We start from the raw sequence: 14777 nt of genomic DNA, 5'->3' as shown, positions 1-14777 counted from the left end.
TTTTCACAGTCACCATGTGTACCTGATTAAATGAAAATTTTCATTCCTGATGCAACCTTAAAATGGGAAACTTGAGAAAGAAGAAAGAAGCATAACATTGGGTAACAAAAGAAACTTCAATTTGTGTGAAATATTTTTTCTTGCTGAGAAGACAACCTTAGGGTATACAATATTGCTTTGCTTTTAAAGCAGACATTTTAAAGAGACATTTAATGTGACAGAAGAGAGACATAAAAATTAAGGTATTTTATTAGTGCTTATATCTATATGCATGCTACTTAAGAACCTCTGTTATATCAAAAATAAGAATGCGTATTAATTTTATTTTCAGTTCAGATATACTATGGAAACTCCTTCAATTAATGCCTTTCAATAATAAAAATTAATAAAAAGTACTTATGCGTCCTACTTGATTAGATTTGCAATGATTTTTTAAAAGGACAAAAACTTCTAAAATTCTATATTAGGAACTGAATTATTTCTATAATTACAATTTAATGTAATACAATTATAATTTGAAAGAAGCAAAGAGAAAAAAGACTTATTATTAAGGTTTAAACATACATAATGTTTAACCTGTAATAGGTTTATTCCATGCTGAAAAAAAGAAAAAAGAGAACACAACGTTTCTACCACATACACTTCTTTTTCTCCTTTTTTTCAGCATGGAATAAACCTATTACTTGTTCCTTTGCAGCCTACGCATGCTGACACAGCTACCCACCTAAATGTTTAACATGTACTGTGTATCTAACACCCAGCTTGCAGGAAACCTGTATTAATACAGATACTTGCAAACATGTCTAACCTGAAACCAAACATCCTCTGATTCAGCAAAGATACTGTAAATGTCACAAAATCATTACAAGGCAAATGTGATCATCATTTCACAAACAAATGATCAGGTCAGCCAACATACTGTATGTCAGTATAAGCCCACTGAGAATTAAGGTCAATTGGTATATAAACTAAAAAACGTGAGCTCACAATATTAACAGTACAATAAAATGTTACCTCATCAAAGATTTCATCTACAAAAATACTTTTAAAAGTTTGGCAACAGAAATCTTTTGTATTACAATACTATGAAGAAGCATGAAATGGGGGAAAAAAAACACCTGCAGGACATATCAGTAAAGCAAGCACCAGCACAAACATTTCTGTGAGAATCTTAAATGGTGAAGAAAAGCAAAGACAATCTTATCTATTTTAAAAAAACATAAGATAGCAAAAAACAGGAAAGCCAGGAGAGGGAGGCGAGAAGAGAAATCCAGGGGAAACACAAAGCAAAGGAAAGTCACAATCGTCTGGAAACGTCTCCAGAAAGAAAAAAAAATGAGATTGTGGGAAAACATGGTTAAACATTACAAAATTAGGTTTTAAGCAGAGGAAATGGACAAAATGTAACAAAAACAATCCAATTAATGAAGAGGTCATGGTATTCTGACACCCTGTCAGATTTGCGCTGTACAAAAATTACACAGAAAATCTAGATCTATTTTGTTTAAAGGGAAAATAAAATTAGACCCACAATGCTCACACACCACTGAATTGTGAGGATGGAGAAGCAAGAGATGAAGAGTGTGGTTCAGAGTCCGAGCTCCATCCATATTATTTTACTGTATGTGGCCACCAGCAGGATACAGAAGACACCACCAACCCTACTCTAATGCACTGAGATATTTTAAATTGTGTTAAAAATGTTTTAAAAAATTTAAATACTGGTACATTCCCTTCAACCTTCTATTTTGATTCATGCTGTGGCCCATAACTTTGTATTACGCATGTCTGAGCAACACAAAAAGCTACCTTAGTGTTTCTCACTGTTCTGTGGCTGTTCATTATTTCTACCAGCACCAACACACGAATTCTGGGAGCTACTATTGACTAGCAAGACTCAGTGATAACCAATACACATAGGGAACTGTCATGTAACTCCAAACGAGTGGAAAAACAATCACCTAACATAAGCATTAAATATTCACTAAATTGATAATTTTTTGAAGATGGCAGGGCGGTATGAAAGCACAACAATTATTATGAATACATTAAAACCGAAATGCCATCATGATGTAAGTAAAGGTATTAGTTTCTATGTTTAGAATTTCAAAATGGTTTATTAAATTCCATGGAGAAATGCTTTAAAAATTGTTTTATCTTTTGTATTTTATTTTTTCAAGAACAAAACAGGGAACAGTAGCTGTATTATTTTCAAAGCTTCCAGACTAATGCATATGCATAACCAGTGATTTATATGTAATTTATCTATCTTTACATATGTTCATATTACTTATGAACATTATACTAATGTTATTTTAGCAATTGATGAAATATTGGTATTGCAGCCACCAGCAGGTACCCACCACAACTGGCCACAGTTGCCTAAGAGGCGACAACTAATACCACCAGAATAATTGGTCTGAGAACCCCTGAAGTAGAAGGTAGCTCTGACTTCATCACTAATGCTAGAAAAAACTTTAAGACACAGAAGGAAACTGAAGACGAAATAACCTAGAGATAACTAAATGCAAGAAAAATCTATCATTACTTAGGAAGTCCAGAAATACCCTAAATGATCAAACTGGAAACATCTATAGTAATTCATTTTCTATTAGATTTGTATTCTCTGTGACAGTGGTGCAAAACTCCAGTCCTCTGAAGGAGAGTAGTGCCTGTAGGTTTTTGTTCTACCTGTGATTATCCTTACCTTTTATCTGAACGAATTGTTAGCGTTACTGGATGGTTTTAATGCTTTAGAAAGTTCTTGGGTGTTGATGAATCAAAGAGACCTAGAACCCTGCTGACTCCTAGTGCTCTGGGACTGGAATTATGCACCCAAACTTTATGCGGTTAAAGTAGGTAGCTGTGTCAGTATGCGTAGGCTGCGAAGGAACAAGTAAAGGTTTATTCCACACAAAGATGAGAAGAAAGAGAAGAGAAGATGGCTGTGGACCCTTCTTTGGGTCTTGGAAAATGAGGAAAGTTGCAGAATTATTAAAAGGTGACCAACGGAATGAACAATAATTCTTAATTTAAGACAGCAATGAAACATGCGTATCTACCTTCTGGGTCATAGGTCTGGAAAACTCTTCTAGCTTGTTCTGATGGCGATTCAGGAGCAACCAGGGACATTTCCTAAAGGTGAATTAAGTAAAATACATGGGTAAATGAGTAACACTTAAAACGGGTACCAGTTCTCCAAAACATCTGTAAAAGACAGTGTCTAATTTACATCCATATTAGATTACATCATTGCAAAAATGGACACAAGCTAATGAAGATTGAAAGATTAGAGCTTCTTACCAAACTTGTTTTCATTACAGTATTTCACTACTCTTCTCAGTGTTTACATTTTATCAGTGTACAGCGCCCCTTAATGAAAACCACCTGAGCCACCATAATTGCAGTCACAAGACAGCATAACTGCCGCCACACAGCCACATTGTCAGCTGATCAAAAGAAAGTCTTAGACTTTCCTGTTTATTGTTTTTCCAAAGTCCTCACAATCACAACTAATTGGCTGTTTATGAAACAAAACAAGTTAAGATGTATGATTAATTTATAAGTAAAGATCCAAAGGGATTTATTTTAGACAAAGGATGACTATGGGAGATGTTTGAAATTCATTCATCTTTCTAGACAGAAACTCAGGAATCTCCTCAAGGAAAAACAATAACTTCCATTGATACTAGACAGAGGCGTGTCTAGAAATATACTGTAAGTGTAGTTGATGAAAGGCATTCCAGCAGTGCAGAGAAGTTCAAATGATGGTAGTTTATGGAAAAGCACTTTAAACACAATGAAGAAATATTTTACAGTTTAAAAGGTCAAGTAAAAATTAGATTAACATTTACCTCCACATTTCCTATGCAGAACAATAGAACTATAGTAGACATTACAATAATTTAAACTGGCACCATAACCACTTTCCTGTACATATTACTCAATAAAAGAAGAAAAACTTCAGCATCAAATAATTATTTTTTCTAATTAGAAACAAGAAAATTAAATTATTTTTTGCGAGTCTTCTCAGTCTGCACACTTATATTCTTTTGCATTTTTCCTTTAAACACTTTCCCTTTAAACTGATTCTCCCAGCTAATGTCCGTATGTTCTCAGTACTCAAAAGTGCAGATTCAAAAAGCAAGAACATTTACTTCTAGAAAAAAAAAAAACAACTTCTAAAATAGCCTTACTTCAAATGCACATTAGAACCAGTATATGCAGCAATTATATACAGATCACTTTAGAGCCAAATCCTATCAAAAGCAAGGGTAGGATTCCTTCTCAAGAGAACATGCTGTGTAGGTCACATCACAAGGTCCACTAATTTCTTTCCCCCAAACCTGGTTAGCAAATAATTGCATTCTCACTGTCACTTTTAACTCACTTTCACCCTTGGAAAAAAAGCAGTCACCACTGTCCAAATACATGAGCAGATGAGAAATGTAAATAAGAAAAAAGTCCAAGGAAAGGACGAGAATAAAAAGAGGCTGCCTTACAATTGTTGGTCCAAAGTCCTGGAGTTTGAATACTCCCCACAGTTTATTTTTGCAAGAAGACCTTTAATGTGTCACTGGAGTCATTTTTAATTACTTTATTTTTTAAATGCATAGTTTGAGACAATACCCTGTTGTTTGTTGTCTGGTTTATTGTTTATAACCAAAATCAGCTGAAACATACCAAATCCGTACACACTGGACTTTTGATGAAAATCAAAGGAAGTAAAAAAACTAAATAAGAAATATATTTTTTGTATGGCATTATGTGTAATTGCACTTTTTGTAGAAATCCACTGGTAACTATAAAGCTTTGTGGAAATTGCGCAGAACATTCGTCAGACTCTTGCAAACCATGTGCTTTCATGGTTATAATATAAGCAGAACCCTACAGATATTTCCTTTACTTGCAGCTTCTTTCCGGTAAACCTGAACTGTCAGATTCACAGAGTGTTTCTCTCTCAGAGAATGTTTACCAGACTCTCTTTTTAAACAAACAACAGTGCCTTATTTAAAATAAACTAAAAGTGTATCCTCACAGCATGAATTTATTAAAATGCCAATCTTTCTTCGAAGAATTTCATAATAGGAGATATTAAAATCCTGTGGGGTTTGGGAGAAAAGGGCAAAAACACGCAGCTGTCTCTAGGTCAGTAAGCTAGAGAATGTTATCCAGGGCTTGCAGGAAAATGGTAATGGTATTTACAGTAAAAAAGAGCAATAGACTCTTCCTGAGTCCTGCTGTGTAAAGAATCATCTGAAGTTCATGATTACTCTGATTTGGAGGAGTTAAATTATGTAAAATACACATTTTTACAAATAATTTATTATGATGTGCTGTTTCACATACTACGGTGCTCTTACAAAAGCTTGTATGTGTGGTTCTGTGCCAGTCCACTAAACACTGAAAACAAATCTAACTCAAAACATTTTTTGGAATGTGTTCCATATTCTATAGAGTAAAACCGTACATGTTTGATTGTTTGTTTGCTTGTTTGAGTTTAAGAGCAACAGGTTAGAATCTTTTAGAACAGCAGCTAGATGCATAATGTTAATATGAGTAAAGAAATCCCCAACTGGAATCCCCAACTGGAATTCCTCAGGAATTACTATATTTAAGGTTATTGTTGCAAAAACCAGGAGGGGTGCTACTAAAAGCGATTGCCATTGATCACCGAGTGTTACCATCAGTCACTAAGCAGTGGAGCACACAAGATGAAAGGACCTATTGAAGGACAGAAGGCTAGAATGAAATGACAAACTTTAATTATATGGGAACTCTTTACCCTGCAACATTATTTCCAGCCTAGGCAATGGCAGTTCTTCTGTATTCACAACATTAGGCATCACCATCCAGAACAGGGTGGGTGAGTCACTTACAAAGGCGCACCAGAGTCTTCGAATAACCTAACACATGCAATCATTAGAAACTCAACAAGCATGGAAAAAAAAACATGTTTACAGTTTGACACAGCTGAGTACAATAAATTTATCCGACTTACTAAAGATTGCACGTTCATGTTATACTTGTCTGTGGAACTATAACAACAACAAAGGAAGCACGCATGTCTGGCTCTGCATTTTTATGTAGTACCCTAATCTTGCTGCCGTCGCCTTCACTGAAGAAAAATGTTACAAAATATAAACATTTGAAGGTCTTTGTTATTTCCTGTTTCCCTCCTTACAAAGTTCAATACCATTTTATGACCAAATTCAAGAAACCAAACTGTTTTAGGTGCTGTATTTAATATATTTTTTTTAATTTGCCTGCTATTGTCTTTTTCAAACCAACAAATCAAAGAAGCTTAAATTTAAATTTACGGCCCCAAAACCACCAGTCTGAACAACATAATCTTTGTATTGGACATTAAATAATTTCTCCTCAACTATAAGTACCAGTCAGCACAGAACTGTTGAACTGCAGCACAGAGAAATGAGATAATAATAAACAGTAAGAACTGACAAATGTGAAAAATAATCTTGCATTTAAACAGCGCTTTAATCCCAAACAATCTCAACTGCTTTAATGACACGAGCCATTCTTCAGCATCAGGTGGAGAAGTAAGGGATTCTATTGTGAAATTTAGAAATACAGATTCAGGTGTTTCCCCAAACTGAATTAATGCACAATGGCAGAAGACCTTGTTATATAAAAGCAGTGGAATTTATACTTTAGTTCCTCTGAAAAGTGTGTTAGGGACCTTGCTTTAACACCTAATCCATAAGATGTCATCTCCTCCCATACCATATTGGGGAACTGGCTTTGTGTCACCTACTGGCCCACCAAAAGCACACCCGTTTTTTCTTGGAGGGCTTTTATCAAGACACAGTGCATCACTGTATGCAGAACAAAGCACTAATCTAATTACTCATCTTCTGGAAATTAGTACAGAAGACTAAAAAATGCTAGGGCTGCTACCAAGCAAGGATATACAAACAGAACACACACTGTAATTAGAGCAAAGCTATCCCCAACGGCAATTAACTTAACTGGAGGAATTAGCAAATAACTTATTTTAATAAAAATAAATCTTTTGTTCTGAAATTGCCTAAAACCAGTCATGTAGTAATATATCTCCATCATACTCGGATGGTGAGGTTGATGTACTCCTGTCTGATGAGTTGCTTCTTTGGCTTTACCTAGGCTAAATTCCAAATTCTGAGTCTGGCATTCATTTCTTCCAGTGTAAGGGGTACTGAAATACACCGGAATCCATACAAGGAAATTCAAAAAGTCGCTCCAATTCTAGAAAGCAATCCAAGCCAATTTTAGATAACCACTGTTATGAAACATTCTAAATAATGCAGAACACTGTGTTCTAAGACGTAAAAATGTATCCCTCATCCTTTAACAACTAGCTAATGGAATGTAACCAATCATTATGGCATCTAAAACCTTGTTTTCAATACAATTTACTATGATGAAGAGTGTTATTTTAAGGTCTCGAAAGAATCCAGGAAAGCAAAACCCTACAACAAAAAAACATTTTGAAAATTCAGATCCTTCACAGCAAAAATAAAACATTTTACTGCTTGTTCAGGCACAATGACAGGAAACATTTAAAGCATCTTTACAAAAAAACGTGTTGCTGGAAAGGGGATTTAATCATTTAGACGGTTGCTTTGAGGTAATTTCAAGGAGGCACAAGTAATTTTTAGAGATAAATATTAATAACTCCTAAAACATTCAGAATTAACGTGAGAATCCCAGTTAATAATGAATTTGCTAAAATACTTTAAATATATTTCAATTCCTTGTTAGGATTACTTAACTCAGTTTATTTTTTTTGTGTATGTGATAGTTTTATAATAAGAGTAGCTATACCATACTGCAACGTGTAGACTATTACAGCATGTATTACAAAAAGAAAAAGAAAACTGGAAGGATGACCCAAGTACTTAGAAATCTACAATGTTTAACCTTAGGTTACACTAATATGCTATTTTTAATTTTAGAGTCCGTGAATGTGGAATGTAATCCAAGAGTGCTTTCCACCCTATCCATTAACTCATCTTGAAACAACAGTGAGGAGTGCTCACATAATATTCAAATGTTTCTTGTAAAAAGGTCACCTTCTTATTACTAATCTAAGAGATTTGTGGATGTTATGTCTTGATAAAAAGACATGTTGATTCCTGGGCCCACATATTATTACCAGATAGTTTGGAAGTAGAAAAGCAACAGGTTTCTGTGAAATTCTGAAAGAAAAACCTTTCTACAAGCAATGCATGAAATATGAAACAGAAACTAAGTTTACAGATCTTAAAAGTTTCATGGATGTGATGTCACATGCTACGGAGGAGCAGGAGGTAGTTGCAACAATTAAATTTACTGCAAAAAATTAAAAGCTATTAATGACTGAGCATAACACTATGAATATATCAATGAAAGACACATCTGTCAATCTGTAAGGCAAGGTTTATGCCAGTTATTCTCAGGTTTCTTTATTGCTACCAATTATAAATCTGGTAATTGATATAATGGCTTAGACTACTTATAAAAGTTTCACTAGTTGGGTAAAAGAACTTTCTTACATAGTCTAGGAACTAAGAGCTGAGCATGAAAGACTCTGGGCATCTGAGGTAGGGCTGTCATCAAGGGAATTGTTTATATACAAATACCTAAAAATAATTAGCAATAATCTTACTGCCTTAAAATGTATTTATAGTACGTTAACCACTCTTGCAAAAACAGCTCTAAGTTAAATCACCCTTTATTTTATCAGATGAAATGTACTAACAACAAAGATTATTTTTGATTGCTGATGGGTTACATCCAACACAAACAAGATGTTCTATCTCACTTCAAATTTCAACTACACTTAGTAAACCGGCTGCAGTTTTAAATAAAGAAAAGTGTAAGCTTCTTGAAGTTATAATAATGCCAAGAAAGTCCAACCTTGAATGTCATGCACTGTAAGACAACAACATACAACGCAAACCCTTGGTAACTTACTGTATATTGCAGTCTTTGATGAAAAGAAAACTACTTTAAAAAACATCCAGAATGACTATAATATGTGACAAATTAATTTCAGAGCAATTCTATAAGACAAAGTAAAAATAAATCAAGGTAAAAACCGAGGATACTTTATCAGTAGACTAACTGCAAGAATAAGAACTAATTATGCCTTCCCAGTTCATAGTATTAGTTACCATTGCAACCTCTTTCAAAATTGTAAGAAGATAGTGCATGTATAATCCTGATTTTTAAGCTTTTGTGATAAACGGGTATTTAATTACACTTTAATATGGTCTAGATTAGATCCTAAAGAGAACACTACGGCTTTAATTCCTACCACATCCAACACATGGCAGCCTCAATGTGCCTGAGCAAATCTGAACAATTTTAAGATATTTATCTGTGGAATTTATATATCACATCTCAAAACCAGATGACTATTTCCTGAAACCCTGTATCTTCATTGTCTATGGTACATAGAAATCCTTCTTCCACGTGATTGACTCGACAGTGGTTTATCATTATGTTTTATAAGAGCTATCAGGCGAAACTTTCTTTACGCTGTAACTTTATATGTGTTCTTAAGTACCAATTAGAAACATTATACGCATCCACAGTTCATTGGCTGGACACAAGTACTTCAATACCAACATACTTTTACTGTGCTCTCTTATGACTGTCCTTTGTTATCAAAGTAGCTCTATAGTGACATGCAACAATATACAGACAGAGAACTAAAGACACATTGTCTTCTGTTAAGAGTGATGTGTGGTGAACATTCATATGATACATCAACTGAGGGCAAAGTGCCTTGTAGTAGGATTACCATATAACAAAGGAAAGGTGTAGAGAAAAATCAGGGCATCAGACTGCTAGACAGCACTGTGCTGGATGATTAATGATTTGTCGGACATCACAATACTTTTCAGAATGGATCTGAAAACACTCCCAGATTTGTATGATCGCACTACTGAAGTAAAGCCACAGGATACACAGTCTTTTTTTTTTAAACGGACAAAGGAAATCCCACATTAATGGCTAGATTCACCTAACTAAACTGACACTTGACCAGATCTGTAATAAAAATATTACACCCCTCCAGTTCTACCCTGCAAAAATTTTAAAGGTCGGGCTTGATAATAATCTGTTAATTGATATCACATTACACTTCTGTTTCACCCCAGTGCAGCTGTTTCCCCAGAATTATCTGTACACCACTGAATGACATTTACTTTCAAATCTTTCCAAGCATGGTTCTTGGTTCACCATTAACACAGAAGTATGGTTCTTGCATTCAATGTTAGATGCTGAAATGCAAAAATTATTTGTTCACATGTAGACGATGGTGGAATGCTTGTTTTAAAGACTTGCTCTGAAGAAGCACAACAACTATGTGAAAGAGGAAGAATAAGCCATGTTGTGAACTTATGTGTCAATTCATTTAGCATGGTGATCAAATCTTTAGCAAAGGCACACAAATCTAGTATATCCAAAGTATTATATTGTGTAGTGTTTCAAGATGCGTAAATTAATGTGGTTTGGGGGACTCAAACCATCACAAAGTTACAAAGGGATTCACAGCATGTTTTCAGCTTTTATGTGACCTCCATGGTGAGAGAAGCAAAGATGGAATTATATAGACAAAAGAGGTGCTTGGTCCTGGCTTTTCTTGCTGAGTACTGATACCCAAAGCCCAAAACATTGCCATTTATGACAGCAGCTTTGCACTTTAGATTACTGGGCTCTCAAACATAGTCCCATTTCCGAGATTCCTATGTGAAAATGAAACTAGGTCAAGGGTTGCCTTACGGAACAGAAGAAAAATCCTCTAGCCATGAACACGGAAGGCACAGGGAATGTAAATCTAATCATTTCCTACCACATGAAAAAGGTACTTTGATGACCCTACCACTGTAGAAGGTGGTCCTAAACATGAAGGAAGAAATCTGATGTTAAATACGGGCCTCATCTCCTTCAGTGTGCAGATAACATCCTATTGGTCAGGAATTTGGTTTCTACTTTTTTCTTAAAAGGAAATATGTACTGCAGAATTATCCCTTCCCACCTCAGTTTGGGATGTGTGGAAAGCACTGTAATATACATACTATACATCAGAAAAACACACAACATTAAATAATGAAATCAGGTTTACAAGGAAGCATAAGATGAATCATATTTATGAACGTGTACTGTAAGAGTAAAGATATTATAAAAATTGCTTTGCATTAATGGAAAGTAATGAAATCTGAAGAAATAAAGAGTGTGAAGACATTTTTACCTTTAAAAACAGCTGTTTGTGAATATAATTCAATGCAGAATTAGTATTTCCTCTTGAAAATTTAAAATGTTAATTCAATAATGTCCATTATAATTATTCAATAGCCCCATTTCCTTCTATTATTACTTTAAGCACTGAAATGAACGCATGTCAATTACATGAATGCAATGAAAAGGTATCACAGAACAGAGCAAATCAGGGTAGAAGTTCAAGCAAAAATCTAAATAGATTTGTTTTAAATAAAGAAAAACACACATTTACAGTATTTAATCTATATTGTTAAAAAAAAGAATGCACCCTAGAATGTGTTGTAAATATCATATAAAGGAGGATTTTCTAAACATTGTTTAAACTACAGTAGATTTCTCTGTTATATGTTACTATGTTTTCCAGTGTGTATACAGTATTCATAATGCACAGCCATATTTTGCACATTACAGAAATACAATTTACATAATTAAAACTGTTACATCTCCTTAATTGTAAGTTGAGACTGCCACTTAGAGACTGCACCCCAGGAATTTCAAGAGTATTCAAGCACCTGGGAAGGTGCAGTGTCAGTAGGAGAGAGCTGTGGCCAACTATCCCCACCCTTGTTACAGACTTCTAGTAACATGGCCCAACTCTAACCTGTGATGTCAAGACTATAGAGCACAGCCTGCACCTGGACCAGTCACACCAGTTGAACCGAGTTAAAAAAAAATCAAAACTTAAGTCTGAAGGAACAAAATACACTGAAGACATTTTTCTTATTGAAAATAAGACTGCTAATCACAGCACAGACTTAAGTTTAAAGAATGCAACCAATCAGTTTTACTTTGTGCACTCGCATTAACAGCTAAAACAATCTTCTGTAGGAAAACTGAAACAGATGGACTGCAACTAGATCATTTTTCCAAAAGGAAATAATTTTGTTGTTCACCTGAGGGCATGTACAACGAAATTTTCATGGCCTGCATCAAAAAACCACATGTATTAACCTTAATCAGTATCATATTTTAAAGCTATGAAGAATGTGTTGAGGTTATTAAGCTGAGGAGTCAGTCTTATTGGAAAAGGCATCTATGATATGTCTGGAATTACAAGGCGCTGTGAAGACCTGAACAATTTCTTCTTATTTTCAAAGTAAACAGTTTGATGACATTGCTCCACAAGGGCACACGATGACCTATAATGTAAAGTTAACTCAACAGAAGCATGATGTAGAAAAACAGAGCTTTTCAGCAATGGGATATGTGCCACTGAACACAATTTTGATATTGACAATTAAAAAATACAACATAAAGTCTATTGGACAACTGCTTTGTAGTCAATAAAAGTTTACCAAAAGTAAAGTGACTAGCACATACATGAAGGAAAACACAGCCTTTGTCATTTTCTTTGTCTAGGTTTTATCTTCTTCTCATTTTGAAAACAGATCAATAGTACAGGTCATAACCTACATGACAAATCAGCCTTACCCTTTTGTCAAACAGTGGTCTCATAGAATACCTACTTTAGTGAGCAAATGATCTTAATGTACTGAATACAGTTCAGCATAAACTGCTACAGAATCAAATAATTTTTCACTGGTTGGATTTCTGATTACCACAGCTTAGACATTAATTCTCTGACTGACTTGGGGGCTTTCCAGATAGAGGAATGGAATGCTAAAATTACACAAGTCAAAACCCTGCAATTTGAACATATAAGGAAAGAAAAGCAAAATATAAATAAAAACTCTAGTAGCTCTTGAAATTTTCCCTTCATATACAATCTGTTAACAAGGCTGGACAAGTCCAGGATTTGCAAGCAACACATCCTGGCAGCTCAAATAAACTTGACATGCTTAACTATGTAGAACAGCAAATATGATAAACAACTTTAAGCTTACTCTACCAACACACAGGAAATATATTTTAAATGCATGCTGATTGATGCTAATGTTTGAAGATAAAAATGAGAATCCAAACTGTGTGCAATAGATGGGTCACATTTGATTAAAAAAATAATACATAAATATACACGCATATCTGACTGTAAATAAAATAGTTATTTTTCTCAAATTAAACAGGACACAAATACAATCAATTTTTTGATAAACCAGTTCTAAATCCCTCTATAATAAAACTTAACAGTGAATATCTCATGCTGTAGTATGTAAAACATCTTCTTGTTATAGCCAGGGAACATAATGATTCCTTAAAAGGATAGGATCATTTTAAAAAAAGAAAATCTCAGTAAGAAGCAAAATAATAAGACTATTAAAAAACACATTCTTGTGAGTATGAGAATAAAACATGACCCATTATCTGAGTGAGTGGTATACATTACAAAGGCAATCTGAAAGCAAACCTACCTTGGCAAAGAACACAGTGAGGTGCGTTTCACTGCCAAGTATCCAAATAGGGAACTTTGGAGACTTGAGAAAAGCCCCAACCTGGAAAATATATAGAAAAAAGCCAAAATTAATACACAGCAGAGAAAAAAAAATTAAGCAAGGGCCATATATCAGTCAATCATTAAGTTCTGGTTGCAATTCAATATAAAATAGAACAGACATACATACAGTTCTTTATACTATGAAATACTTATACGCAGACAAGATTTTGCACTGCCGCAACACTTCAAGGATTGAGAATACATCCCTTAAAAACGGGCCCTTATCCAAAAAGTTGTATAGATTTTTTAAAACCGTTTCCATTCTATTGCACTAATAATATATTAAGTCAGTGTAGTACTGCAAAGAAAATAAAAAATAGCTATTTAAGTATCAACTTTCAAATGCCTTTGTTGGCAAAAACAACATTTTTCTGATGTACCCAAGAAATTATGACATTGGATCACTGCTGCGCAATAAGAAAGCAATCCCAATTAATGAAACCATTTATCAGATTTATTTTAAAGATTGGATTCAAAGGACTAAATATGACATTTATCTGATGCATTAAGAAACAATAAATAGTAGTGCTAATGTACCTGCATTTGCAGTCGAAATTGTAATTACGAATTCAGTCAGTATGGTGGCAGAGAAGTCAGCACTGCTGCCTTGTAGCACTAGGGCCCTGGGTTCAATTCCGGACCTTAGGTGCTAACTGGGTGGTGTTTGTATATTCTCCCCATGTTCATGTGGGTTCTCTACAGGTGCTCAAGTTTCCTCCCATACCCCAAAGACGTACTGGCAGGTTCACTGCTGTCTGAGAACTCATGTTTGAGTCTGTGTATGCCCTATGATGGACTGGTATGCTGTGCAGGATGAATGGTGCCTTGCGCCCACTGCTTGAACAAATAGGGCCTGGCTTTCCTGCGACCCTAACTTGGATGAAGTGGTTTGAAAATCGATGGATGGAACTACAAATTCTTATTCTGTTTAAACAGAATAGATTTACAACATTAACCTTACCTTTTGCAATACAACTTCTTCTACGAGTACGATTAGATCCGAGTAAAATCTTAAATTTAAAGGGGCTCTTCTGTAAGGGTCTCTATTATTTCTGACATCTCTAAATTACAGCATAATACACATCTATGAGTACTAAGCATTAATATTAGATTTTAT

The 14777-nt window shown here is 34.6% G+C and overlaps 1 protein-coding gene across 1 annotated transcript in view; it reads right to left on the bottom strand.

Moving 5' to 3' along the window:
• The window catches only part of mindy3 (MINDY lysine 48 deubiquitinase 3), a 42909-nt gene that overhangs the window by 19532 nt on the left and 8600 nt on the right, over positions 1–14777 (bottom strand). The window contains exons 10-11 of the mRNA XM_015358228.2: positions 13578–13658; positions 3063–3135 (exon numbers count right to left, since the gene is read on the bottom strand). Coding sequence (XP_015213714.1) covers positions 3063–3135; positions 13578–13658 — 154 coding nt within the window. The remainder of the gene's footprint in view (positions 1–3062; positions 3136–13577; positions 13659–14777) is intronic.

Source organism: Lepisosteus oculatus, chromosome 10, assembly GCF_040954835.1.
Source record: "Lepisosteus oculatus isolate fLepOcu1 chromosome 10, fLepOcu1.hap2, whole genome shotgun sequence".
Taxonomy (NCBI): Eukaryota; Metazoa; Chordata; class Actinopteri; order Semionotiformes; family Lepisosteidae; genus Lepisosteus; species Lepisosteus oculatus.
The sequence above is the reverse complement of the archived record's forward strand: the minus strand, read 5'-3'. Positions and strand labels throughout refer to the sequence as shown.